Source organism: Poecilia latipinna, unplaced genomic scaffold (genome assembly GCF_001443285.1).
Source record: "Poecilia latipinna isolate Pla-1442-1.1 unplaced genomic scaffold, P_latipinna-1.0 Scaffold4070, whole genome shotgun sequence".
Lineage (NCBI taxonomy): Eukaryota > Metazoa > Chordata > Actinopteri > Cyprinodontiformes > Poeciliidae > Poecilia > Poecilia latipinna.
The window spans coordinates 1-26,814 of NW_015116686.1; the positions used below are offsets into that span (position 1 = coordinate 1).

The following is a 26,814-nucleotide window of genomic DNA, read 5'->3' on the forward strand; positions in this document are numbered from 1 at the left end:
TTCATACTATATGTTATATAACTAACAAAATAGAAGCTTGTCCCCATTTTTTAAGAGGCTTTACAAAACTTTTACTTACTCATTAGAATTTTTGTAGCTAGATTTGGGGTTTTAAAGCAGAGCTGATGTGTAAACCCCTTTAAAATATCTTCGTGGGATGCGACGTGTGCCGAAAAACCGCATCAATGATCTCGCTGAGGGAGGAGCGACTTGATGGAAAGGTAGACTGACCGATTAAATAAACAAACGAGATAAGGGAGGGAGGGGAAAAGAGGAAATTCCTCTTCGCCCTTTTCCTGTTCGTGGCATCTTGCGCTGCGCAGCGTTAGCGACACCACCGGGAGCTGTGCGCATATTTTCTATTCGTGTAAGGAGCACCGGAGGCGGAGGTTTCTGAGCAGATCGACAGGCAGTGCGGGCTTCTCCGCCTAAAATGAAAGCGTTTTTATCCTGATGCACCGATGCGGGAGGAACTGCGACTCATGGGGTGCTGATTTACGTTTTGCATTTTTACAAACTCGGATGTGTTTTTGCACGATCCGAGAGGCCTCGCTTACACGGCATCTTTCTGCAGCTCTATTTTTTTTTTTTTTTTAATAACTGCTGCAGGCTGAGAAACGAGCTTTCAGTCCCCGCTGAGTGTTACATAACCGAGTGGCTTTAGCTGTCCAAGGTGCTGAACTGAGCGGTCGAACCTCAAAACGGGGCTACGAGCTGTGGGGGAATACACAACCTTGTGTGAGTCTAATGTCATAGCGCACGTCTTTATCGACTCGACCTACTGATTTTTTTTAGCGCAAAGATATAGTTCATCTGCTGTGTGTGTGTGTTTTTCCGCCCACACAGAAGGTCAAAGGCCTGGAAAGCGCTGGATCCCACCTTGGAGAACAGAAGTGGAAAATTGGTGAAGATTGATTATATTGCTCACATTTTTTTTTTTTTTACCCCACGCCATCCCTCGGGGAGAAATTAGTTTCTGCGGTGGTTGATTGAGCGGAGAGGGAAAATGTCGGGGCAGACGCTCACGGATCGCATTGCCGCTGCGCAGTACCAGCTAACGGGATCGGATATGGCCCGGGCTGTCTGCAAAGCCACCACTCACGAAGTGATGGCGCCCAAGAAGAAGCACCTGGAATGTAAGTGCAGTCCTTTTTTTCCCCCCCTCAAGCCCCTTTTCTATTTCTCACATTTCCTTTCAGCCAATAGGCTCCACGCCGCCTTTCACACAGTCCCAGACCACATGCCATCCACCGCCATTATGAACAGTTATTTTCTGGTTCCTTCATCTTAATTGGGTGTGGTGCCATAAGAAAATGATGTAGCCATGGTAATGACCCCTTTGGTGACCCTTTGTGCCTGTCTGAAGTGAGAATGATGGCCATCCAAGATCCAGTGTGGAGAAAGCAGGTTCTATTTTAAGATAGACAGACAAGTTCAATGAAATTCACTTTTTTGTGTGTGCAATAATTTAAAGCACTTCACACTTTTAAAACAGACTTGTAGAACGCAGTATCATAATACTTAGAGGAGAAATAAGGACTTTATTCTTCTTTTTTTTTTTTGTTCCATGAATTAACAGGTTTTCTTAAAATCAGAACAGTAACAGTTATCCGTATTGCCAAAATAGGATAAAGAGAAGTGGAACAAATTTCAAGGCTCCCAGTACAAACTGAAGCACACGACAGTGAAGCAGGAAATAGTGTTGGTAGACGCTCATGCTGTGCTCCATTTACCTCTGAAGTCAGAAGTTGGATCTGGGAATGACACTCGACCCAGTTTAACCATGTCCCAGATCCGAGATAAAAACACAGAGGGTTTTCCTTATCGATATTGACCGGGCAAAGGTTTGTTGGCAATACCAGCATCAATGCTTTTCTACATGTTGTGTTCTTTCAAACACTATGCAATATGTTCTTTAAGTACGTCTTTATATTTCTGTGTGAGTGAATGGTCACACGAACTAAAAGCATTCTGAAGAGCAGATACACCAATTTTTTTTTCTTTTTCCACTGTAGCTAGCATGCTAAGTAAGGCATGTTGCGTTTTGAGGATGGGGTTTCGGGAAACCCTCCATCTTCCCCAGCTTTCATTTGTTTAATTTAAAATTTTAGCTTATGGAAACAGAACCTATCAAGAAACAGCATCTTTCAATAAAGCTTTCCTAATGAATATGTTTTTTTCTTTTTATTTTATACTATGGCGATCGAGCTACATCAGCTGGCCAAACCTTCAGTCGGTTGCGCAGAATTGACATACTGCTTCTAGCTTGTCAACTTTAGTTTATCTCAATCAAAATTATTGGTGGTGCTCCTTTTGTTTCTACATTATGGCTTTCTCAACCTGTTTCCAAATAGATAAATGTAGATTTGTCTGGGGAAAGTGTAGGAGCATCATTTAGTCAACTGAGTAGGGCAGGAGAATGCTGCATGATTCGATGTGCCACACAACAGAGGAAACTCGGATTTTAGCTGTTTAAAAACTTGGTCCACCACAGTCAGCAATCAGCCACTGCTGATTAGAGGCTGTCCAAACAATTCACCTGTTAGTTTCTCAGTTTGTTTGGTCAATATAGAAATATAGCTGATGATTCATTTTTAAAAAATCACAGTTACGGTTTTATTGACACACATAGGTTTGAGAACAAGGACCGCCTTTAGACAAGTCATCATTAGTCACCATCATGACTCAAACTAAAGCCGCGGTGTGGCACTAAGAACAGATGACTTATGATCTTCTTATCTCCGTGTCCCTCTCCGTTTCTGTCTGTACCTTGTCAATGCCAGACAGCCCCTGGTTTTTCGCCTCATTCTGGGGCCTTACATCTTCTGATCCGCTCTCCTGCTGAATAATTTAATAATGAGCCAATGACTGCTCTGCATTATTTACGGAGCCAAAGGTGGCGAGGCCAAAGCTAGAAGGCACCAGAGACCAGCGCTTCCTCCTTCCTTGTTCTGTCACTGTGTGCTCTTATGTTTTCTTCTCCCTCTTTAGCTGTTCTCCAGTGCAGACTTTGTCATTTTAGCAGTTTACTGAGCTGTCTATGTTACACATCTGTTTTACTCTTCATCTCTCACATACAATGTCTAATTTAACTCCATCCCAAACACAAATGTTATGTTTTGTGTGTGTGTGTGTGTGTGTGTGTGTGTGTTTTCAAGCATTTAGTTTATTTTAAATCTATTTTAGTGCAACAGAGCAATCTTGAATGTAGGTCACTGTGCTCTTTATTGCAAATTTTGGTGAGGGTAACACACTCATCTCAAAGCACAGAAAAAAAGGGCCCTGTGGGAACAAAAGGGAGCTTCAAAGAAGCAGAAAACAGCATTGAAATAACTCACACAGACTCAAACCACTTTAGCCGACCCTCATTCATAGTATTCTATTTCCAGTGCAGAATGAAGTCAAATGGCGTTATTGCTTTCTGATATGCTCTACAGCCCTTGGAGTGGACATGCTAGAGACTGTGGCTACCATGGCAACTGATTGAGAGTTTCAGGGTGTGTCATGGTGATGACAGAGGCAGAACTCTCTCACAGATGGTGTTGGGCTTTGATACAGACACGCATGCACGCACGCACACACGCACGCACACACACACATACAAATTTGCTTTAATGGAACTATTACTGAATATTCAGATTTGTAGCACAGAAAACAAGTGATTTAAACATCATAAAAAATACAATAATAAAACTAGTATTGCTGAATGATTAAGGAGTTTCACATTCAGATCTGTGGTTAAAATATATCAAGGGAGCAGAAGGGCTTTAGGGTTTTGTGGAAAGAAAATCAAATCTCTTTGCACTGTTTTAAACAATGACTTCATTACAAAGATATATTAGGATGTGAGAGATACTGCACTGAATTACACAAATCATCTATTTTCTCATACCAAGGCATTTTGGATGTGTAAAAGGAGGGTTTATATTTCTTATAAATACCAGAGATGATGTCTCCACAAACAGGGCTAAAAACATAAAACTCATCATTCACCACTAATGTCAACAAATCTGACTTCCTCCAAAGTCGTGGTGCACACTTTAATTGTCCAAATTGACCAGTAAATATGACACAACACATTAAATTTCAGCCCACTTGCTTTGTTGAAGGAGACTAATGTTGGACTAACAGTTTAAATGCTGAATGGAAATCAATGTAAAGTAATAACGTTACATGACATTTAGCTTGTTGAAAGTCCGTCCAGAGCCGAGTGTTTTCCAGGTAAGTAAAATTATTGAACACATTTTCAATTTGAATTGATTTCCATTTGTCTCTGTCAAAATATTACCTAGATAATTTCAGAGAAAGTCTGTTATTTCATTTCATTTTCAGATAGTTTTTAGTAGTTAGCCATTTTTCCCACAGTTTAGTGTAAAATTTAGTTGGACCACTATTAAACAGATTGTGCGCAAAATTTTGAATATCAAGAATGAAAAGTTTTGTTTTGCATAGCTACAAAAATAACCTGATGCCTGATTATCATACCTAAAGAATTTACATTAGTAAGCATCATTTCTTTGACAGTCCTGGTGCTCTTGACCCCGCCTGATGGTTTGAGGAAGCCAAGCAGCTGCAGTTTGCTTATACTTTGGACCAGCTCAGCATCAACATTAGGTGTTATTTACTTTCTGGAACTTTCTGGCTACAACTGGAGCGATTTGTTGTGTAACATACCGCACAATTATCACAGCCAGTCTCAGACGCAGACACACACGTTCCCAGCATGAGACCTCACAGTTCATTCTTAGAACCCTTCTGTGGGCTGTGGATTACCGTAAGAGCCTTTATATAGCACTGCCAATCCTCATTACGCATGTGTGCATACACACACACACACACACACACGCGCGCACACACACACACACACACTGGTTTTGTGCCAGTGTGTGTTTGTGGCAGGTGATGAAACCACAACAGCAAGCATGGATTAGTGTGTGTGATATTGCCCATCAGGCAACATGTTTCACACCTGTTAGCGGATATGAAAGCAGATTCACCGTCGCAGTGAGGAAGAGTTGCATATCACATAAAATGGCTGTGTGATGCTGGATTCACAGTGCTTGTAGAGATACCAGACTTTCACCGTGTTTGTGATAATGTAATGTTACATAACATTTCACCAATGTAGATCATGTCTGGGAGTGTATATTAGAAAAAAGGCCACAAAACTGGTTAGAGGAAAGAGACAGAAATCAAACACTGAAGGATGTGAATGATCAGATGTGGAAGAAAAAGGGAATTACTAAAGAATGCAACAGTGTCGGTAAAGAAACCTTGTAAAAAAAAAAAAAAAAAAAAAAGATCTAACATTGCTGCTGTCTGCATCCCAACATGAAACATCATGCTTGATTAGGAGCATTGCCATCTGGTCAAAATGTTCAGAAGTATTGGAATCTAATTAGTTCCCCAAAGATCAGAAGGAGATCAGTGAGCATCAAAATAAAGCCAGATCAAATATTCACATTCCTTTTGATTCTGAGCGTTTCTTCTTGTATTGTTTGGTCCATTTCATGCTGAAATGATTGTCATGCTGAACATGTGCTGGTGCAGATTATGATTTTAGTTTTCACCCTTATCCGTCAAAGTCAGTGGATGGGGCTAACACTATAGCTAATATAGGTAATAACAGTATAGCTGGTCTGAAGTGGACTTGATGTGCAACTGTGCATGCAAACCATTAAAAGTAAGATTTTATCAGCTCAGTAAGCTGTTTTTCAGCTTCTGATGTGCAGACTTGTAGTGGGTTGTAAACACAGGCCAGAACAAACAAGGACATTAAAAGGTTTGAGGTCCATAAAATAATTACCTCAGGTAATGTCATGTGGTGACATCAGTACACAAGTTTCATTTAAAAGCAAATCCTACCACCTCTATATTTCAAAACACCTGATCTTGTAGTACGCAGCCTGAGGTGCGCACATTGCACCAAGTTTTGAAAGTCCAAATTTTTAGAGTTAAGGAAGAAGCAGAACTCATCCTACTTGTCAGCCAGGGAGCAGACATTAGCCAGGTATATGGAAGGAAAGGGTGAGGGGAGAACCCTGTTGCTGAAGCTTTACGAGGATGCCATCTGTTTACCTCGCCTGCATCTCCGGTAAATCCCCTTTGAGAGCCACTGAGCTGCCAACCAAGACCTCGGTGAAGCTGAAGTAGATAATGAATGGAGAAATAATGCAGAAGAGAGAGGGCTGTCTGATGTTTGGCAGTATCTCTATGGTAAAAGCGACCACAGAATGGTGGCAGAGAACAGCACGAACGCTCATAAATAAGCAAAGTACAATAATGCAAAGTACTGAGGCCGCCAGCTCGAGTACACTGCAGTCTTAAGTGCAGGATCAGCAAAAATAGAATTGGAACTAAGGGACATAAAATGTAGCAAGACAATTTCTCCCAAACCACAACACCACCAGCAAACTGAACAGCTGATGCAAAGAAGGAAGGATCGAGACTTTCGTGTTGTTTACGGCAAATTCTGGTCTGAATATTGAAGATGAAATCAAAACTATTTGGATCATGCAATGTTCTCTCAATATCTTACACACTTTTAATTTACTATCCATTGACACTAGTGAAGGTAGGTGCTGTAAATAATACTTTATTTTTGTTTTGCCAAATGTTATGGTGAGGTTTCAGATGATATATAGTAGACAGTTTTCATTCAGAGATAACAAAACGTCAGACATACCAATGAAAGCAGAAGCTTATGCCTGAAATAATACATTTTAGATAAGCTACATATTGTTAATGTACTGCTTCTTGTATTGATCTCTAAAAAGGCAAGTTAACACTACGCATACTCATACAGAGAGCAAATCTGCAGACATTGACAGACGTCGCCACTAATGGAAGGAGAGGAAGGTTGTTTCACTTATTGGGTCTGAAATACTTGAACACCCTGCACTCAAAGGTATGCCAGAATAAAAATACTCCAAGGTTACAAGTGAAGGACAACAGGACTTTTCTAAGAGAAAAGAAAAAAAAGATAGCTAGACAACAAGTGTGGGAAATGGGCTAAGAGGAGTTAGAGCATTGAAGCTTTTTGTGTTTGGCAGCAGGCTGTAGAGAAATGGGGGCCGGGTTTCAAGGGTTGAATGTAAACAGATTATTACTAATCACTGATTCTGCAGGGAATGTTTTGAATCCCACCCCCATGACAGCAGACACAGAAAACAGAAACAGTTCACAATGTGTACCAAGTATGTAATATACATCGTTAAAAAATTACTTATACCTGTTATAATTAAAATAAAATACAATCATGAACTAAGATAAATAAATTCATGTAAAAAGCCCCGAAATATCAATGCTACTTAACCAAATAGAATTGAATAACTTCATGTAAAATGTATTATTTTTCAATTTTTGTGTTGAATCACTTCATGGGGACGTTGCTGAAGTACAGTGTGCAATAATTTAAGCATTTGTATATTTATTTTGATATTTAAGATTTTTCACATTTTATTTTAATTAAGTGATGAACCATTTACATATCATCATAGTTTTGAAGCAAATCAGGAATTTATTTGATGTCAACCTTTCACATCAAAACATGTAGACATGGTTAATATTAGCATGAAGATGTGCATGAATAGTGACCAAAGCAGCCCAGGAAAGTTAAAATTGATTAATTCTGAAATAACTACATGTACATTTAAAAATAAAACATGACCAACATCAGCTTTGAGGCTTTTAGGTTTTGTATTTATTATGTAATTAACAAATTAGCTTCATCATAAAATGATGATTAAATAGAAACATTACTAAAAATGTTATTTATCCTCTTTTTTTTAATGCATTACGACTTTTTCATCCATTTTTTTTCTGGATTCTGGTCTGCATGACTTGTTTATTCTAACCACAGTTACATGTCTACATTTATGTTTTTTTCCTTGACATTTTGTATCTAATTAGGTATGCATTCAGTAATCCAGCCCCTTCACTTTGGCTACTTCTCTGTCTGATTTAGAGTCTGATGTGACAACCAGAGGCAGAGGACATGACACAACATTTTTTTTTTTTTCCTCTTCAGTGTCATTGCGTTTGTGAGAATCTGGCCACATGCTACCTCTTTGCTCATCAGGTCTTCCTCCAGGCTTAAAACTCTCTTGAGTGTCCAGAGAGGCTCTGCAGTGAAGAACATTAATTAAGTTTAACTAAAGTACTTTAATCAAATAATATCTTTGTTTTAGGCTACATACCTATACTCTCATGCTTAATGTCATGAGAAAAGCTGAAGCTAAAAGACAAAAAAATGGGAATTTTGTTATGTTTTTTAAGAAAAAAAAATCTCACCTTTTCATCCTTGCGGTTGTGCTGCAGACCTGGTGTCAGCCACCAACACCACCAATGTAAACATCCCTCAGATGGCTGACACGCTGTTTGAGCGATCCACCAACGCCAGCTGGGTGGTCGTCTTCAAGGCTCTCGTCACCACTCATCACATATGCGTCCATGGCAACGAGGTCAGTGGGTGTCATTTCGAGCACATCTTTAGCTGTGGATGTGGGCTACTTGTGTCTCATAAGAAGGTGTAACATTACAGCCAGATAAGGAGATGAGATGATAGAACATGAACAGCAGAAGGCGTTAGCAATATTTTGTAAAAACGATGGATTTTACCCGATATGACTCTACAGATTTCCAACTGTAGTTTGACTAAGCTAAAGACTAGCTTAGTCTAACTAAGCTAGTCTTAGTTTGACTATTGGTGCTTCCTGTTTTAGCACCAATAGGAAGCTTTGAAGCAGATGCTAACTTTAGCAACAGCAGAGGCTAATAACTCACCAGATGGCATTTTCTTCAAATTGCTTACAAATCTGTATCCACGTCACCATTTCTTTTAGCTTGCAAAACTACTTCCGGATAAACAAAGTTAACTGTTTCCTGTTTTACTTCAAAATAAGAGTCTCAAATGTAGATACAACACGGTGTGGAGCTCAAGGCTTTCCAGGCCTACACTACTTTTTTCACATTTGAGACTTAGAACAACGGGAGAAATCACACTGAGACAATAACAAAATAGGCCTTTATGATACAAATTTCACAAGGAATATTGTGACGTTTTAATAGTTCAGGATCTCATGGCACAATAAGCTTTATATATATATTGCAAAGCTAAAGGCTTGTGAACGTTTAAGAAATGAATGAATGAATGTATTGGATGCTCGATTGTAATATGACTTCTATTTTGCCGTCTATGTCTTTTGCAGAGGTTCATTCAGTATTTGGCTTCCAGGACCTCCTTGTTCAACCTCAGTAATTTCATTGACAAAACAGGCTCTCATGGTAAGACCAATAAACTACAAAACCACAAAGCATACCTAAGCCGTACTCTAAAAAATGCTGAGTATTTGTTCAGTTTTCCCTTATGAAGATTTTTGTTCAGGTTAGTGTAAAGGGGGCATCTGAAATAAGGCCGGAACATTTAAATAGAAGCGTGTAACTGAGATTATTATTCATTTGGGATGTCCAAGACGTTTTTTCGACAATGCCAATTTGGGTCATTTAAGATGAAGTGCTTGCCGATATCAAGGCTCAGGCCCAAAATCCTTCAAAAGTTTGTCCTAATTGGAGTTTCTGCAAAAACAGTCCCCGATATTGTACTACAAGAAGAGATTAACCAGGTTTAAAAAGTTACTTCAGTTTTTTGATAATGCATCAAGATGCATATTGCTGTTTTTTTTTTGGTTTTTTTTAAGAAGATCTGTTTCCACACATGCAGCTACGTTTCTTCAGGAATTCAGCTCACATGTTTCCCTGTTGACAATGTTTTCATGTGAATCATTTTATTGGAGGGCAAGGCCCGTTTGCTTTCCATGTAATTTGATTTGTAAACACATTTAATAATAACTTAGTATTTGCTCTAAGTGTTGTAAAATACAGTAATTAGTATTTCAACTCTCACCCACACAGATAGCTTCATGAGCACGGGTCACATGACACAGAAGAAGGGAGGCAGCCAACACATTGTTTTGTCCATTGTGAAATCACAGAAATGGTTGGAAATCATGCAGATTGAGAGAACAACCTCTGATTCGTTATAACAAAAAAATAATAAAATAGGCCCTTTGTCATGATTTGTGGTAGTTGTGGTATGGAACTAAATGCAGAGAGGCAGCAACTGAGTTTGATGATTTAATAAATATCTCAAATGAGTAGAAAAGTCCAGGCAGCACAGGTGAGCAAAAGGCTAAGAGCTCAAACTCTGGTAGCAATTGGAAAACCTCACAAGACAACAACACGACGTACGACAGCTAAAACGAGGATCTGACGGGGAAACTCAGACACAGCTGAATATAAATGCAAGAGGAGCTAATCAGGGGAACAAGACACAGCTTTGCAAACTACTGACACAAAAATATGCATGCATGCATCTCCAGAAACATCACATCTTTCAATTGCATAGGATGGTAAGATATCTTAAGCAGTAGTTATATCTTAATTTCATTCAGTGCTGATAGGATGCTATTTGTTTAGCAGAAAAGTTAATGACGAGCAATTTTTACAAAGAATCAAAAAAGATGTTTTCTCAAAAAAAAACCTTTTCTGTTCCTTCTCATTTGCATATCTGTGTAGGCTATGACATGTCTACATTCATCAGGCGGTATGCACGATACCTGAATGAGAAAGCCTTCGCCTACCGCCAAATGGCTTTTGACTTCACCAGGGTGAAGAAAGGGTACGTTGAAGCAAAACCTCAAACTCCACAACAGATAACATCCCCCAGTTTTGTAGTCATTTCAGTTGAAACAACAGTGGTACAGCTTTGCATCTAGTACTGCGGTTCTACTTTATTATCTAGGCTGTTGCTCAGTATAGGGCAGCCATGTTGGATTTTGAGGTAGGTGCTAGGGATAGGCCTCTCTCACTTGGGATTCTGACTTTGGGGTACTGCCTGTTTATTTGCTCAGCGTGGAATTTGGGAATTTAGATTCTAAGTGAGAGTTGAGTAATAAAAACATGTTTTTTTTTCTGTTGTGTGTCTTTACAAAGAAATAAAAAGTGGCACATATTAATTGTTTGGCATTTCTTTGAGTATAGGGGTGCTCAGAAAGTTTTTTTTTTTTTTTTTTATTTACTGAAGAGGTGCTTATTATTAAAAGGTTCCAGCACAGCTCTGCTTTATGCTAAATAATGTTTGCTGTGTCTTCTCAGTGCCGAGGGAGTGATGAGAACCATGACCACCGAGAAGCTACTGAAAGGCATGCCTGTTCTGCAGACTCAGATCGACACACTCTTGGAGTTTGACGTGTGTATTTATATTTTGTTAGTCAAACCTGCCGTGTGTCCTACAAAGCTTTCACTTTATTGATCTGGACTTGCCTCGTTTCAGGTTCATCCGAAGGAGCTGAACAACGGGATCATCAATGCTGCCTTCATGCTTCTCTTCAAAGATCTGGTGAAGCTGTTTGCATCCTATAACGACGGAATCATCAACCTGTTAGGTCAGTATTGAGTGAATAATGAAGACATTGTTTAGTAAGAACATTTCTAAATGAATTTGTGACGCTCGCCTTTGGTTCCAGAAAAGTTCTTCAAGATGAAAAAAAGCGATTGTAAGGAGGCCTTGGAGATTTATAAGAGGTTCCTGACCAGGGTGACGAAAATTGGGGAGTTCATGAAGTTGGCTGAGGTGAGTTCAAACTATCCTCTACATCATCACTTTCATACTGACATTAATTTGGGCTTTTGGATCTTATTATGTCTTTGCTTTCACAGACAGTCGGAGTGGACAAAAACGACATTCCTGACATCAACTATGTGAGTTACTTTTTATAAAAAAGTCATGCTTTTTGGGTAATTTATTACTTTACTGCTTGGAAGGATGACGATCAAGAACTTTCCGCACATGAATGCCCTCATTCCTGATTTACACCCTCACACAAACACAACCAGACGCCTGTGCCTCACCCCACTATCTCCCCACCCAGTGTCTCCACCCAGGGGTGGTGGTGGATCTAGCTGATTCAGATGACGAAGACTGCCCCTTTACACCCCTTGAGGACCCGGTAACCACAGAAACTAAAGGGTGCCCTGGCTGAGTGCCTGTTTAAGTGCAGGATGAAGTGTCAGCATGTCGATCCTAATTTGATTTCACTTCACAAATGTTTGTTAACACGTTCATATAAACGCATGTATTGCAGTGAGGCTCTGCAGGAGCTTTGTGTTTCATACACTAGTGGATGCTCTTCAGTAGTTAGGTTATAAAGGGGCACTCATCAGTAATTCCAGTTTTGATTTCTTTTGTCAGGCTCCCAGCAGTATCCTGGAGTCTCTGGAAACACACATGAACGGTCTGGAGGACGTAAAAGGTGGAAAGAAAGGGTAAGGCTTTGCTACACAAACGTCTTGATCGGAAGAACTTATAGAGCGCAAAATCCAAAGTTTATAGTTAAAGTCTTTTAAACTTCCCCCTACTTTTTGTTTCTTTGCCATAACTGGACTCCCTATTTTTCAAATACTGATTAAAGCAGATCAACATTAAAAACCCAGAAGGAGCAGTGATATTTGAATATAATTTAGTAGCTAGACCAGTGATTGGGAATGTTAGTTGACTGACGATGGAAGAAGCAGGCATATTTAGAATTGACACCAGTGTAATAAAAGGAACATTTCTTTTGCTTCCTTTAACTTCTGTTCTTTTTTGTTCTCTGTTGTGTTGATTTGGGAACACCAGTGAAGGGTGAGCACATGTTGTTTTTGTCTGAAGCTTAACAGTTCCTTAAAGACTATCTACATGCATTTACTGTTTTCAACCCACCAAAGAGGTTCATGTTCACATTCTTCTCATGTGAATTATGTTGCTATATAATGTCTTATTAGACCCTAATGCAACTTAAGCTTGTTTTAAACGTCCTTAGCCAGTAAACACCAAGACAAAAATCACTAATTTATAGAAAAAGCATAAGCTGTGTTCTATCAAGTGTTTTTTTTTTTTTGTTGTTTTTAGTGTTTGAAAAGCTTTCTATAAAATTCCCTGACATTAGATAGCTTTTTCTTGTTTTACTTTTAAGTTTTTAAAAAAAATTATATTAAGAGGTGAATTCCCACAACTTACTTCACATGTGGAAATGTGTGTCGTGGTGCTGTGATTATATGTGCAATCTTTGAGGAAAGATCGCACATGTTTAAATAAGACATGTGTCTTGAGGAAGACACATGTTTAAATAAGTTGTAAGCCACCTGTACTTCCATATGAAATGTGAATCGATGTGTGAAGAGCATGGTTTTCCTAAGTGAATTTGGCTAAAAGGAAAAAAAGTAAATAAATAACACTTTGACCACGTTTGTTGTTAAAGTTGCATTTAAGACACAGCTTTTCACTTTGGAAATAAACTCTTCATAGGATCACATCTTGGGTATTATTATTGATTTCCTGAGGGAAAAAAAAAAAAACTCCATCCCTCCGTTTGTTTCAAGTAGAACTTTTTCGTTTAAACAAAATTCTCACAATTGCTCTCTTTCTTCCTCACTTTCAGGTCTCCAACAAAGGTGAGAAATGAATTTAAATCAGTCCTTTGTATTTTCCTTTTTGCTTTGCTCTTTCAGTCAGACGCGCCAACTTGAAGGTTTTTCTTTTCCTACATTTTATTCAGGGGTCTCCAACAAACAACGTGTCTCCAACATCGACTCCAGCCAAATCTTCAAACGCCGTTCCTACGCTGCAGCCGCCCCCCGGGGATGGAGCCGCCGCTGCCGCCGCCGCCGCCGCCGCTGCACCTGAGCCAGCTGAAGAGTGAGTTCACTGCTATTTGTTCTCATTCGCTCTCCTGTAGTTCAATTTTATTTGACTTCAGCTGATGTTGTTCTGAACTATGATTAGGACAGACAACCTAGACAGCTTACTGCAGTTATTAAAAAGTTGATGAACAAAATGGCATGCTTCATAGTTTAATGATGTTATGGATTCTTCAGAAAAAGAGCAGCTGATGTCATTGATGTGATTGATATTTGAAGAACAGAACGGTTGTTCTAGAGGATGTGGTGCCTGAAATCGTGTCAGCCATGGTTCCCATCATCACTTTGCATTAAAAAGGCTTCATGGGTGGAATGTTGCTGATAACAAGGCCAAACTCAAATCAATTATTTATCAAGTGATCGAGAACTTCAAGGTGAGAGGTTTAGTCGCTGAGAAGACAGAGCACTTAGGAAGTTCATCCAATGCCAGATCGTTCACTTTGAAGGGAATTCAAAGAAAGAAGGAGGGTGAACAAAAACGCAGAGCTTACTCAGGATTGGCAGCAGGCAGCTCTGCCTGCCGCTAAACGAAATGTTTCATGAGGATTCCTCTTCTCTACTTACAGGTTTTCCTAAAAACCCTCTTATTACTGGATGTGACATTTTTATTTCTTGGTTTATTTCAGGTTTAAATGTAGGTCACATGTGTATGCAATGTTGTCTTAATAAAGTATGAAAATAAGATCCAGTATAAACTAATGATCCTGATGTTTGTGCTATTCTTTAGTTCTTTGCTGGACTTGGATCCTCTGGCCTCCACTGGCCCCACAGCGCCATCAGCTGCACCAACATCTTGGGGAGGTAAGAAGCTCCGTCCGGTCAAATCACCTCCTACAACTGGACTGAATGTGCTAATATTTGGACACATAACACAAATATTGAAATATGTAATCGGTGTGTCTCGGTAAAACTTCAAAATGGTCAGCTTCTCAGCAGTTGCCGATAAAGAAATGTATGAAAGCTCCAAGAAATAATTTTGGAATCTCAGTTAGGAACCTTTCACAATAAATCCAGTCTAATGAAATATATGTTTTCTCCTATGATGCGCTCCATAGATCTGCTTGGATCAGGTGAGTGTCACGTCCCTCTGTGTTTAACCTCCAACATCTTATCAAGGATAGTGTAGCAGTAGACTATCTTGACGTTACCAACTTTTATTCCTTGCAAGCGCTAATATAGAGTCAAAGTGACATTGACTCTATAATGCCGATTGAGTCTAAAATTAATATTAAACTAGACTTTAGCTTAGTACTATTGTCACATGGTTACCTCCCTGTTTGTCTCCTGTTCTCTTTAGTCTGAGTACTCTCTTTGTTTCTCTTTACCTCTTCTCTCTTCTCCCTCCACATACTCCATTGTCTGTTTTTGGTTTAAAATGGGGGCTACTTTTATTATTTGGCAATTTATTTATTTATTTATTTTTTTTTTTTTACTTACGTATTGAATCTAAATTAAATAAAATGGTTTAATTTAATTGGAACTTTGCTTTTTTTTTTCTTTCTTCTGTCACTTTGGTGACTCCTCTGGTCATTTTGGTTGCTCCCTCTGGGTTTCTTTTACTGCCTTTTTTGGGGGGGCGGGGGATATTTGAAACACATCTACCCCACTGGCAGAAATGGGCGATTCCTTGCTATCTGAACCCCCACTCGCCGCAGAGGCCGCCCCCTCCCCTGCAGCAGCGGCGCCCACTCCTGCAGCGGCAGAACCTGGCGTCTCTCTAGCTCCTCCCACTAGCACAGCAGCCGCCACTTCCCCTGGTGCCGCCAATATGGATCTGTTGGGAGGTCAGTGGGCTTCCAGAACATTCTCTGCAAAGGAATACCTCTGGGAAGCTCAACCCCGAAACCCATCTCACAGCACAAAAACACACAAACACAGACACATTCTCAATCGCATTAAGCATGCACAGTGAAAGTATTTGCCCTCTTTCAGATTTTTTTCAGGGGATTTTTTTATACCTTTTTTTGTTGTTGTTCAACTTAAATGTTTACAGAAATCAAATTCATTTTAATATTAAACAAAAAACAATGTCTGATAAAACTTTAATTGTAGTTCTTAAATTATGATTTCATTTATTAGGGGGAAAAAAAGCGATCCAAGTTATTCTGGCTTTGTGCTAAACTGGTTGTCATCAAACAGCTGTTGTCAGCAGTTGGAAGCTGTCAGTCACTATGATGAGTTTAAGAGCATTTTCCAGAGTTTCTCTTTCTCTTTTTGTGGAATCCTGAGCTTTGATCCTAACTGTGGTGCATTAGATGTTGTTACGGGTTCCTGTGTGACCTCCTGAATATCTTGGAGTCATTTTGATAAGTCTGGCCTCCCTGAAAATGATCACTTCTGTTTCAGTATTCTCTGCCTTTTATCACAAATATCTTTGCAACTTCTTTCAGACCGATAGATGTGTTTTCAATCTTTTCTTCAACTTGTTTTGATCAGGGTGTGATGCGCTGCTTTTTAAAATATTTTAGCTTATTTCTTGTAGACAGACAAGTTCTTAATATGACAAGTGTAGCAGTATTCAATCTCTGGTGCAGCTAGTGTCACTTTATGCAAAAAATCTTATTTATCATAGAAGATATATGATTTAACATTTTCCTTTATAAATTATCTCATATTTTGAAAACTACATTTCTTATTAATGTGTTTGATGATCTGAAACATTTAAATATAACAAAAAAAAATCTTTAAGGGGATAAATACTTTTTTTCACAGCACTGTAGGTCGAGAAAAAATATTTGCACGATACAAACAAACCATCCAAGCCGTCACATCTATCCACACTGACGCACGTTCCTTCACTATAAGCTACTGTTTGAGGGGTTTTCTTATGTTTTACCTTATTTATTTTATGTAATTGCTTCTGAAAATGGTAATAAAAAAAGAAAGAAAGACAGAGTGAAGAAAAGAGACACAATTATAGACAGACAGAATTCAGAAAGGAAGAAAGAAAGAAAGAAAGAAACTTTACTGAATCAAGAAAAGATGAGATGGAGCTACATCGTTATAGTTGAAACAATTATATTAATTTGTTGCTCAAATGTAAGTGGGAAAAGTTGAACAAAAATAACACAGTTTTGTTTCTTTTTAATTATTACCTTGCACCAGCCTTCCTTCAGGAACACTTTACACACTTACAGCTGGCTTGCTTTTAAACATCCCTCCAGATTCATTGTCACATGCATCTTGTTTGATGAGCTGGCATGCTTTTCTTTTATGTCATTGGAAAGCGATGCCGTGAAAACCCTCCGATGTGGATGGACACAGCTATAAACGGCACCCGCAGCATTGCATAGATGGCTTATTCTGCTCTTTGTGCAGTAGATTAGTCTCTGTGTACTGCCTCCTGTCTGTGTATCCATTTATCCATTCACCTGTCGGTCACTGACGTTTTGTGCCTCTGCTTTTTTTTTTTTTTTTTTGTTTTTGCCCAATTTTTTTTTCTCAATGAAAAACCAGGACGTAATTTACCTTCTCATGCAAATGCTCTGTGTTATCTTTGTTTTCTCAATACTTTCTTTACCTCTAAGGATCTATTGATTTTTCCCCTTTTCTTCTTTCGCCTATACCTCCGTCATCTTGCCATCTGTTGGCATTTCTGTCCTTCGTCAGACGCCTTTGCTACACCTGCTGCTTCCTCTGAGGCCCCTGCTGCAGCAGCAGAGGGTGGGGCTGCTGCTTCGTCCACTCCAGCCACTAACTCTGGAGCTGGTGGGTGACTGTAAATCTGAGTCTGCATGTGTTGTGAATGAGCTGAAGTTGGTCTAAATACAGATAACCCAAACAATGTTTTTTTTTATTTTTTTTTTTATGTCTTGTTTGGAATCATAAGTTATATTTCATGAGGATGTCATTTTTTTAAATAATCCTGACATGTTTTATTATCTCCCTGTAGACTGAAAGCTTAATGCTTTATGGTGGTACATAAAGGTGGGATGTGCTTGTCATAAAACCTTTATTCTACAGCCGCTGTGCATATCTTAGCTAAAACCTGCACAGTAGTGTCATCTATCAGCCAGTAAAGCTATTGGCTTCGGTAGAGACTGAACACAGGCAGCTAGGAGAGAGATTGCAGAATGTCACGCTGTTTGGGTGTCGAGAGATATGTGGTTTTTGGTCTCCTGCATCTGGAGGACAACATTACTTCATCTATGAAAATAGCACTGGATTTCACTGCAGATGTTGTATGTATCGGAGCTGTCATACAGAAACCTAACATCTTTTAAAGAAACGAGAACATCTTTGCTTCTATGTATATTCACACAGGTTGGTAAACTTTACTGCCTTTTTTTCTACCTCTCGTCTTAAATGTGTAAACCTCCAGATAGAGGTGAAGGGTAATCGGCAAAGTTGATTTTCACAAGATGACAAAAAAAAAAATAAAAAATGGAGAGAAAATGTTTGGGCTTGACGGCAACAATGTCTGACAGGGTTATGTATTTGTTAATCAAGGACATCACTTGATTAAGACAAGGCGGATTGACAAGATAAGGCATGTCAATTGTGTTTTCTTAGAAGGTGTTCTGCACTATTTATTTGTTTGACACACAAAAGCACACTTACCTGGTTTTACACTTTTGCCTTATAAGAGGTTTATGTGCTGCGAAAGCAGTTACTGCCTTCTCCAGTTGTTTGCATTTTTCCCCCCCATCAGAGAATCTATTTTTAGCTGTTAATATTCACACTGACAGCTGGAGTGTGTTGGATATCTGCAGGTTTTCTTTTCCCTTTCATTCCTCACATACTTCCTTCTATCCCATACATTTCACTGCCATTACATGAGACATGCAGAGCAGTGCAAAGAATGTGAAAGTGCTACAGAATAAAAGCGTCATTGGTTATATATTATTAAGCGCAATCATGAATTACCCTAAACTTTCAATCAGTGTCATCGTCCTTATTTGATCTGCTTTGTATTAAGTTCGTTGTCTAACATTCCCTCTCCTTCTCCATAAATTCCTTAACCCCAAAGACCCTTTTGCTCCGTCGGATGGCAAAACCAACACTGCATCTTCAGGTCTAGATCTTTTTGGGATGATGACAGTGGAGAACAATAGCTCACTGGACGTCTGTTTTAGCTCTATGGAGACTCAGGCCTCCCCTTCCCCATCCCCTTCACCGCTCTTCACCTCCACATCCACCACCATCACCACCACTGCAACCATTTCAGGCTCCGACGTCAACAGCGCAGCAACGGACCTTTTCGGTGGTAAACATGAGGCATACAAGTGAATTTGTGTTTTTTTTTTAACATCTTCCTGCTCTGACTGGTCTGATGCTGCTCAGTTAAATCTGCCCTGTACTGTCTCGTTTTCCCTTATCTTTTGTGGGTTTTTCTGTGTTGGGAACTTATGAAAAGTTTACATACATTCAAAAGGAGCATGAGTGTCATATCATTTTTTTTTTTTTATATATATTTAAGACTGTCTTTAAACTGTTTTTTTAGGGTGGAAAGTTCATACAACTCCAGTTGAATTCAAAAACAAGAATTCAATACAAAGGACTTAAACTGTGTTGACTTTATCTAATTCACAAATGATCAAAGTTACACATAGCAGCACAAATTGATGCATAAACCCTCTATGGTTGCAAAGAAACAACATACTTTCTGTTGCGGATTACAAATTTCTGGCATAATTCTAGCTGAATGGCTTAGGAGTTACGGTTAAGTATAAGTAAAGTTTTCTCAGTTTTAAATGTCTCACATGGACCTCTCCTTGGATTCTTCAGTCATTGTGGCCAAATAGTTCAATCTTTTTCACATAAGACTTTTCTCCAGGCATCATATGGCAAAGCTGATACAAATTTTGGTCAAGCTTAAATGTTTTTATTTGATAAGGGATTTTTATTTTTTTTGTCACCCTCATTCCTGGACCATGACGATGATGTTAGAGTTGCTTCGCTGTGGACAGTGAAATGTTTCCAGTCATGGCAGGTTTAAGCCTTAGCTGGGCCTTGAACATCTTAAAATCTATTTCTTTCTCCTATGTCGAGGCTTAATCTAACCCTAAATTTAAGGAGAGCTTGTTTACAGCTTGTCTACAGTCTAATAGGTGGCCAGAATAAGGGAAGAATCTTAATGATGACAAAAAAAAATTGAAGTTAAAGTGTAACGTCCTAAAGAAAACATTCTGTGTGGATCAGTGAAAACTCTGCACCCAATTCTTGTTGCTGAAACGTATTAATGTGTGTTGTTTGATCATTCCACTATGAAAAAACAGTGATAGAAACAGATCAAAATGAATATGACCATCAAGCCCATTACGAGTGTCTTTGAACTGTTCATTCCTTCTTCTGTGTGTCTCTCCTCTGTCTGAGAGTCTCATCAACAGGTTAAGGAATTCTTCTTAAATTGTCTTTTCTCTGTTTTGTTTTGGTGCGTATGCTTTCATAGATATGTTTGACTCCATGCCAGACTCGAGCTTCTCCAAAACGGACCCCTTACCCAGCACTGACTTGTTTTCAGCAGGTATCCTTCTGCAACCTGGTTTTGCAACCTTGCGTGCGCCTTCCTATTCTCCCAAAAATCTCGTGCTGTCTTTGCTTCCAGCTTTGTCCTTGGCTTTATCAGGGAATAGAGAAAAAAGAAAAACACATGATATTGCTCTCTTACAGGTCAGCTACAGGCTACTCAGCTGTTTGAAGCGTTTACTTTTGTTTCTTACCTTTGTTTTTTTCTTTTTCCCCAATTCCAGCATGTACTGCGTGCACTGCAACTTCAACTGATAGTGCATTATAATAAATGAGAGTGATTGCTCAAAGTGCATTTGTGTGACTGCGTGTTGGGGTCTAAACATCATCTCCACCTTGCCTTCTCCAGCCGATTTGTTCAGCTCCTCTGCACCCATCCTCTCCTCTGCACCACCACCCAAAATTGACACAGGAGGCATCATGAGCTTGTTTGGTGGTGGGTAACATGAGTGACTGTCTGCCCTCAATCTGTCTCCATGACTCTTGAAAACACCATCAAAGAAGAGAAGGGTGTAATCTGGAAGGTTTCCCCTTCTGTGGTTATAGCTGCAGAATTTCCGTCTGTGGCCTGTGTTTGTCTGCCTCACATTTTCTACCTCTTCCAGTATCACATGCTCAACTTAGTTGAATGAGATTACAGAACATTTTGTTGCTATATAAATGAAACATAAGTTGAGATGTTTTAAATTGGGTGAGTGTGTGTTTTTGACTTGCGCTGTGGCACCGTTTTTAACTTCAACCGTTTTGTCTGAAATTAGCGGCGTTGACGCAGAAGGCTGACTATTACCCTTGTTTGCCCTCATGCTGCGCTGGAAATGGCTGAACGTGTTTTGGCCTGGCATGGCATGATGTGGTCATGTTTGGGATGACCTGCGACAGAGCCTACAGGAGGGGATGCCCCAGCTGCTGCTGCTGCTGCACCAGCTGCTGCTGCTGCTGCACCTGCTGCGGCTCCAGGTTCTGAGCTCATGTCAGGTAAATCGTCACGTGTTATGCACCAACCTGCAAGATATTACACACATTTCACAGGTTTTTATGCACAAAGTAGAATACATCTCTAATTCAATGTGCGATTTTACCAATGGCCTGGTCTTTACCATGGAGTTAAAGGAATTTTTAAAATGTGGCTCAGAGCTGTTTTTATGCATTTGAGTGTGGGTGTGTGTGTCATTTCCCTTTTTACCTGCAAGCATTTGTATCATCTTTGCATGATGCCTTGTCATTTTAAATCTAATATCCTCACATCACCCCAGAGAATTATTCTGATGCCATCCTTTCTGGAAGCTACACAGTGGCGTTTAACCTGTCAAATCTGATGCTTCACAGTATTTGTCACTGTTAATTTTGGTAACTGTTAAAGAAATAGTCCACCGTAATTCAATTTATCCCTTTGTGTTTTTTGGTCAAGACTCCATTTAGTTTTTTAAAAGTGTGTTTGATGATTTTCATATACATATGGCGCCTTGCAAAAGTCATGATTGGACTTTTTTCACATTTTGTCATGTCACAACCATAAAACTGTAGAGTACATTAATGGGATTGCGGGGTAAAAATTCACACTCCAGCAGCGAATTGATGATAAAGTTACAGCCAGACGTATAATGGAATGATTTAGATCAAAACTTTTTCAAGTGCTATCATGGCCTAGTCAAAGTCCAGACCAGTTTTTTTTAATTCTGTGGCAAGATATTCACGGACACATCAGATATTTTCTATAAACATTAGAGTTGGCTTTGTTGATTTACACCAAACTGCCTGATCTAAAAAAATGGCCTAAGCTTCAACTAAAAATAAAATAATTGTAAGGTTCATCAAAATATTTGCAAACTACACAAAACTATTACAAATATAAAACGATACTCAAAGACTTTTGTCATTAAACAATCAAGATGTACAGGTTGGGCACTGACAGCTTCTTTGACAAGTTCAAATGTATTTATTGCCATAAACCAAATGTTGGTTGTTAAACAAGAAACACAATATCCAGATAGAACAGTTTTGTGAGAAAGTTGTCCCTAACACTCACAAGACACAGCAGACAGAATGTCACAGATGCTGTGGAATAAACTTTTGAAGGAATATCAATAAATGATTAGATGTTGGTGATGATACTTTTGCAAGACACCATATTTGTCCACTACTGATTTTGTTGTTCCTGCCTAAAAATGGTAAGTTCCTTTAACCTCAAACCCTGATCCATGTTCATCTCACTCAGTGCCATTTACCTAATGTTTGCTGTACTGCTGCTTTACGGCTTAACTCTTTCTCTTTTTCTCTTTCCATATAAAAATCTCTACTGAACTCTTTGTCACGCGCTATTTAAAAAGCTCAATGTTTCTTTCTCACTTTGGCATCTCTGCTTGTTTTTGCTATCCTCTCTTTTTTCCCCTTGCGCCTCCCCTGCTCTCTTTCTCCATCTGGCTCTTGGGCTGGCTCATTTCTTGCTTCCTCCAATTTGATTGGGTGAGTTGCCTTGCTCTTTAACACGCCAAATTCCCACAGTGCACTGCATTGCAGTGGCGCAGCTCCACTGCACTGTCCCCTCCACCACCAGATGCTGGATGCTGACAAAGATTGTCTGTCTGTGTAAAACAAAAGCAATATGTATAGTGTTTAACATCTAACCTGGCTTAATTCAAGCTACAATGCTAGGATGAAGTCAGCTGAAACCTATTTACTCACATCTATCTCTATCTACTAAATATTTATTTTTAAAGAAAACTTAAAAATAGGTTTGTATGTATTCATGCGTCTTGCTATTTTTTTTTTTTCCACGCACACTATATGGAAATTCTTTGTCATCATCTGAACTCACTATAATCTCGGTGTTTATCGATCATCCCAACTGCTCTGTTGTCATAGAGACGCCTTTCCGTTGTCATAGTAATCACCAGTTATAAGGAGATGTGCTACAGAGTTGTGGTAGAGTGTGAGGATAGCTCACACAGGATGCTAATGTCTGCCTTCATCTCCCATCCTGCCCCTTCCTTTCTTCTGCCCCCCTCCCTGCTGTAGTATTTGATGGGCTAGGCGACATAATGAAGCCCACTGTGACCCCTCAAGCGGGTGACGTTGACACCTCCATGGCTAACATGGCAAGTAGTAAGTAGTCATTTAGGATAAGTGCAGACTCAAAGATGAAACAAAGTAATGAAAAAAATGTGTATATTTAGAGGATGCAGCTGCTATTTCTCCCTCGGGGGGGGAGGGGGTGGGGGGTGGGTTTAAACTTGCAGCACAATAAAAATGAAACTACAGATTATCCTGCACAGTGCTTCACAGGCTTTATTCATTGACTTTCTCAGGACCGTTAGAGAAGCATTGCTGCTCACTGGGCATCTGTTCTAATTTTTACAAGTACAACCTTTGAGGCTCAGAGTAATATAACCGCAATCACTTACATTTTATTTGATCATGAAAAAATGAGGCACAACACATAATTTAACGAACAGAAATTGGACAATGGATCAAAATAAATTGACTTCACACTCTTAGTGAGAAGTCACCATCTATCTATGTCTCACTAAGCTCAGCATGCAGCTGACCCCTTATCAAGATATTGTCATACCTTTTGCAGCAGCTGCTGCTTTATCATGAATCCCAATGTCTATTCCAAACTAATCACATGAATCACATGGATGAATTTGAGCCTTAATCAATTTAAACCCCCGTTTTTTCAAATCAACATATTGCCATTTTGTTGTTGCCGATTTCTGTGTCATATGCGTAAACAAGCCATTTCATTTCCATGTTGTTAAACCATTGTGTATTAGTTTATTTCTGTAGCTATTTTTTCTTTGAGTTATAAACAGTCATAAAAATGATCAAATGTGTTGCTAAACTTGATTTAGTTGTATATTACTAACTAAAGATTTTGCATTACATCTTATTTCTACTGAATGTGGTTGTCACTCCAATTTGTACCAACTCTTGAATAATAGTCCCTCACATAGTAACGTGAGGAACTTCCTGTGGGTTGTAGCTGGGAACCATCTTGTTGGTAGTACACTACTATTTTGCATATCTTTGAACTGCAATATCTTTGCTACTTTTATAGATTCTGTTAATAAAATGTTTCTAGTGCTTTAGTCGCACTTCCTTTTCTCTTGAAATATGTTTCACGTCTCAACCAAAAGGCTTTTTCAGTTCTGCAACATGCCCATGTTCAGAACTAAAAAGGCCTGTTAGATGAGACAAAGGGCATTTAAGGAATAAGAAAACAAGTCAAATTGCTTTCTGTTGAAACCCTTTTGATTGTGATGACCTGATTTAGAGAGAAGTGGTACCAAAGCCAATAAAATAGCTGTCAATTGTGTCTTTGTAATACATAAAACACAACAACATTAAAAAACTCTATGTGCTTGAATGACATAGGTTTAACAAAAATCCTCTCAGCCTTAGACGACAATAGAAAAGTCTGATGAAGTTGCAACAAGACCAGAAGACATTCACTCTAGGTTGTCTGATTTCTCCAGTGGTGCAAATGAAAGCAGTGATTTTGCAGAACCTCTCTCTTTCTGTCTCTCTCCTTCTCCAAGACCTCACAATGGGAACTGCAGCGGCTCCTCAGGTAGCTCCCCCGAGTTGGGGTGCACCCATGGTAAATGTTGTCTGCGTCTAATAGCATGGAGTGGACCCGCATGGCAGATAGGGCGCACCTGTAGCAGCAATCTCAAAGCATTGCCTTCATTTTGTTCTCCAGTACCCAGGCGTTGCTCAGAGGGCTGGCAACGCCTGGGGGATGCAGGGTTACCCGATGGTACACATTTAGAAAAGCAGAGCTGCTAGTTTCACATGCAGCACTACAAATTCAGGAAGGTTTCATTTGAACTTTGGGGGAAAATAACTTTTTAATATGCGTGTACTGGAGAGTGATGAAGAGGCAAATGGTATGACTAAATTAGGAAGCTGTTGCTTGGAAACAACTTCTCATGCTCTAAAATAAATACAACTTAAAGCCTGATTGAGTCACTGAATTCACTTCGTATAGCTCGACTCTTTATTGACACACTTGCTCTTTTGGCAAACATATTCCCTCCATGATACACGTGTCAGTAAAGAGTAGCAGTAAGGGTTTTGTGTTGCGGGCTTATCTTCGTTTCTCGTGTGCTGTGCTGTTTTGTCTGTCTTAAGCCTCACTTTTGTGAAGCATCAAAACATCCTGTAGCCATTTTTGTTATGTGGTGGTTTTGCGGCATCTCTCATTTATGTTATATCGAGTATAGTAACATCCAAACCCTCCATCTCCGTCCCATTCCCTCCACACCTTTAGACCATTCCCATGGGTCCTGCTCCTTATTTGGGGACTTACCCCAGCTTCACCATGGTAAGATAGCCATTCCGTTCCAGTCCAGTAATGTTCCATCTGGGCATTACCGGCTATTGATGGACAATCAGCTACTTAGGTGTCCCTCCCTCCGCCATCAGATGGCAGACATTCTGTGTAATTGTTTGTTTATCCCTCCATTTGTCCATATCTAAGGTACCAGTTGCCGGAGCACCAATGATGCCCATGGCCAGGCCAGGCTTCCCTGCTGCAGGAGTGACCCCGGGGGCACCGGTAATATGGTCCTAATTGAGTTACTAGTTACAAACCTGCAAAGCAAGGGTTAATGCTAAAATCAGACGTGTTTACAGATGTCTCCTGGAATGGCCCAAAGCCCCAGAAAGCCCCCACCACCCAGGAACGCTCTGGATGACCTGAATATCAAGGACTTCATGTAGACTGCCTGACCCATTAACCCCAAGGTAGGCGTGCTCAGTACTTGTATATCAGCTCTTCATAAATGCATGTGCATGTGTAAATAATATTACCTGCAATGCACTAGTGTAACACTCTCCATTATTTACCACATAATAGATCATGTTTCGTGCAGCAGATGAGGCCAGCACTCATGGTAATTTGGGGTTAGTGGAATAGTTTTGCATGAAATCATAACACAAACCTAAATCAGCTACTGTGGAGTGGAAGAGTGAGTTTACTTCTGTACTTATTAATGTTCTTTAGAAAATGTCTGTTTAGAGATGGATGAGATGGAAGTTAAAGTTCTAAATATAAAGGCATAAATCTGAATTCCAGATCAGGTCAAAGCCCAAAACAATTAAAGATGAGTAAGTCTATTTTTTAAAGTGAACTTAAAGTGCATCAGGATAAGTCTTGAATTTACAATACAGAAACTTGAGTAAATCCGGTTCTCTCGTTATGTTACAGTCCTAACTTCCCTTTTCTACCCCCTCTGTAGGTTTGTCATTGTGTCTGGAGATCTGTGGATATGGATGTCTGCAACCCCCTCACCCCACCAGTCCCTTCTTCAGCCAGCCAGCCAGCCATCATCTCTTTGGTCTTTTCCCCTCTAACCCCCCACCAGCCTTGACTCTTGTAACAAACTCTCCCTTCCTATCTAATGTTGTAGCACAACTGTGAATATGAACCCTAGATACAGAAAACCAGAGTTATGTTTCAATGTGTGTGAGTGTGTGTGTATTTCAGTGTTAACCTTTACTTAATATACTATGGAACAATAAATGACCAAAAAAAAAAAAAAAAAAAAAAGCAAAAAAATGGTTTTTTAAAATAATTCAGAAAACCACCGCATTTGGAAGGGGGAA

The 26,814-nt window shown here is 39.5% G+C and overlaps 1 protein-coding gene and 1 long non-coding RNA gene across 18 annotated transcripts; one reads left to right on the forward strand and one right to left on the reverse strand.

The window, feature by feature from the left end:
* Positions 1-286: 286 nt before the first annotated feature.
* LOC106942146 (clathrin coat assembly protein AP180) lies at positions 287-26,570 on the forward strand. 17 transcript variants are annotated; one of them, XR_001423558.1, is made up of 25 exons: positions 287-738; positions 847-1,136; positions 8,320-8,462; positions 9,210-9,285; positions 10,576-10,678; positions 11,155-11,248; positions 11,333-11,444; positions 11,526-11,632; positions 11,719-11,760; positions 12,251-12,324; positions 12,677-12,682; positions 13,479-13,491; positions 13,596-13,735; positions 14,465-14,538; positions 14,793-14,807; positions 15,351-15,521; positions 17,347-17,445; positions 20,129-20,203; positions 21,085-21,180; positions 23,221-23,307; positions 24,744-24,805; positions 25,688-25,765; positions 25,843-25,953; positions 26,066-26,112; positions 26,448-26,570. XR_001423558.1 is itself a non-coding variant. In XM_015025341.1 (24 exons), exons 2-23 carry the CDS (start codon positions 1,007-1,009, stop codon positions 25,927-25,929), a joined length of 1,884 nt encoding a protein of 627 aa, XP_014880827.1. In that variant the 5' UTR covers positions 288-738; positions 847-1,006; the 3' UTR covers positions 25,930-25,953; positions 26,448-26,570. The 17 variants fall into 17 exon arrangements, 14 of the variants coding, with proteins under 14 accessions (XP_014880828.1, XP_014880841.1, XP_014880827.1 ...); XR_001423557.1 differs by having other exon boundaries at positions 26,066-26,102; XR_001423559.1 differs by lacking the exon at positions 24,744-24,805 and having other exon boundaries at positions 288-738; positions 26,066-26,102.
* Positions 8,022-8,384, reverse strand: LOC106942147 (uncharacterized). The gene is made up of 2 exons (XR_001423560.1): positions 8,293-8,384; positions 8,022-8,124 (listed from the first exon to the last, which is right to left on the reverse strand). It is a non-coding gene; the product is annotated as an uncharacterized LOC106942147 (long non-coding RNA).
* Positions 26,571-26,814: the final 244 nt, after the last annotated feature.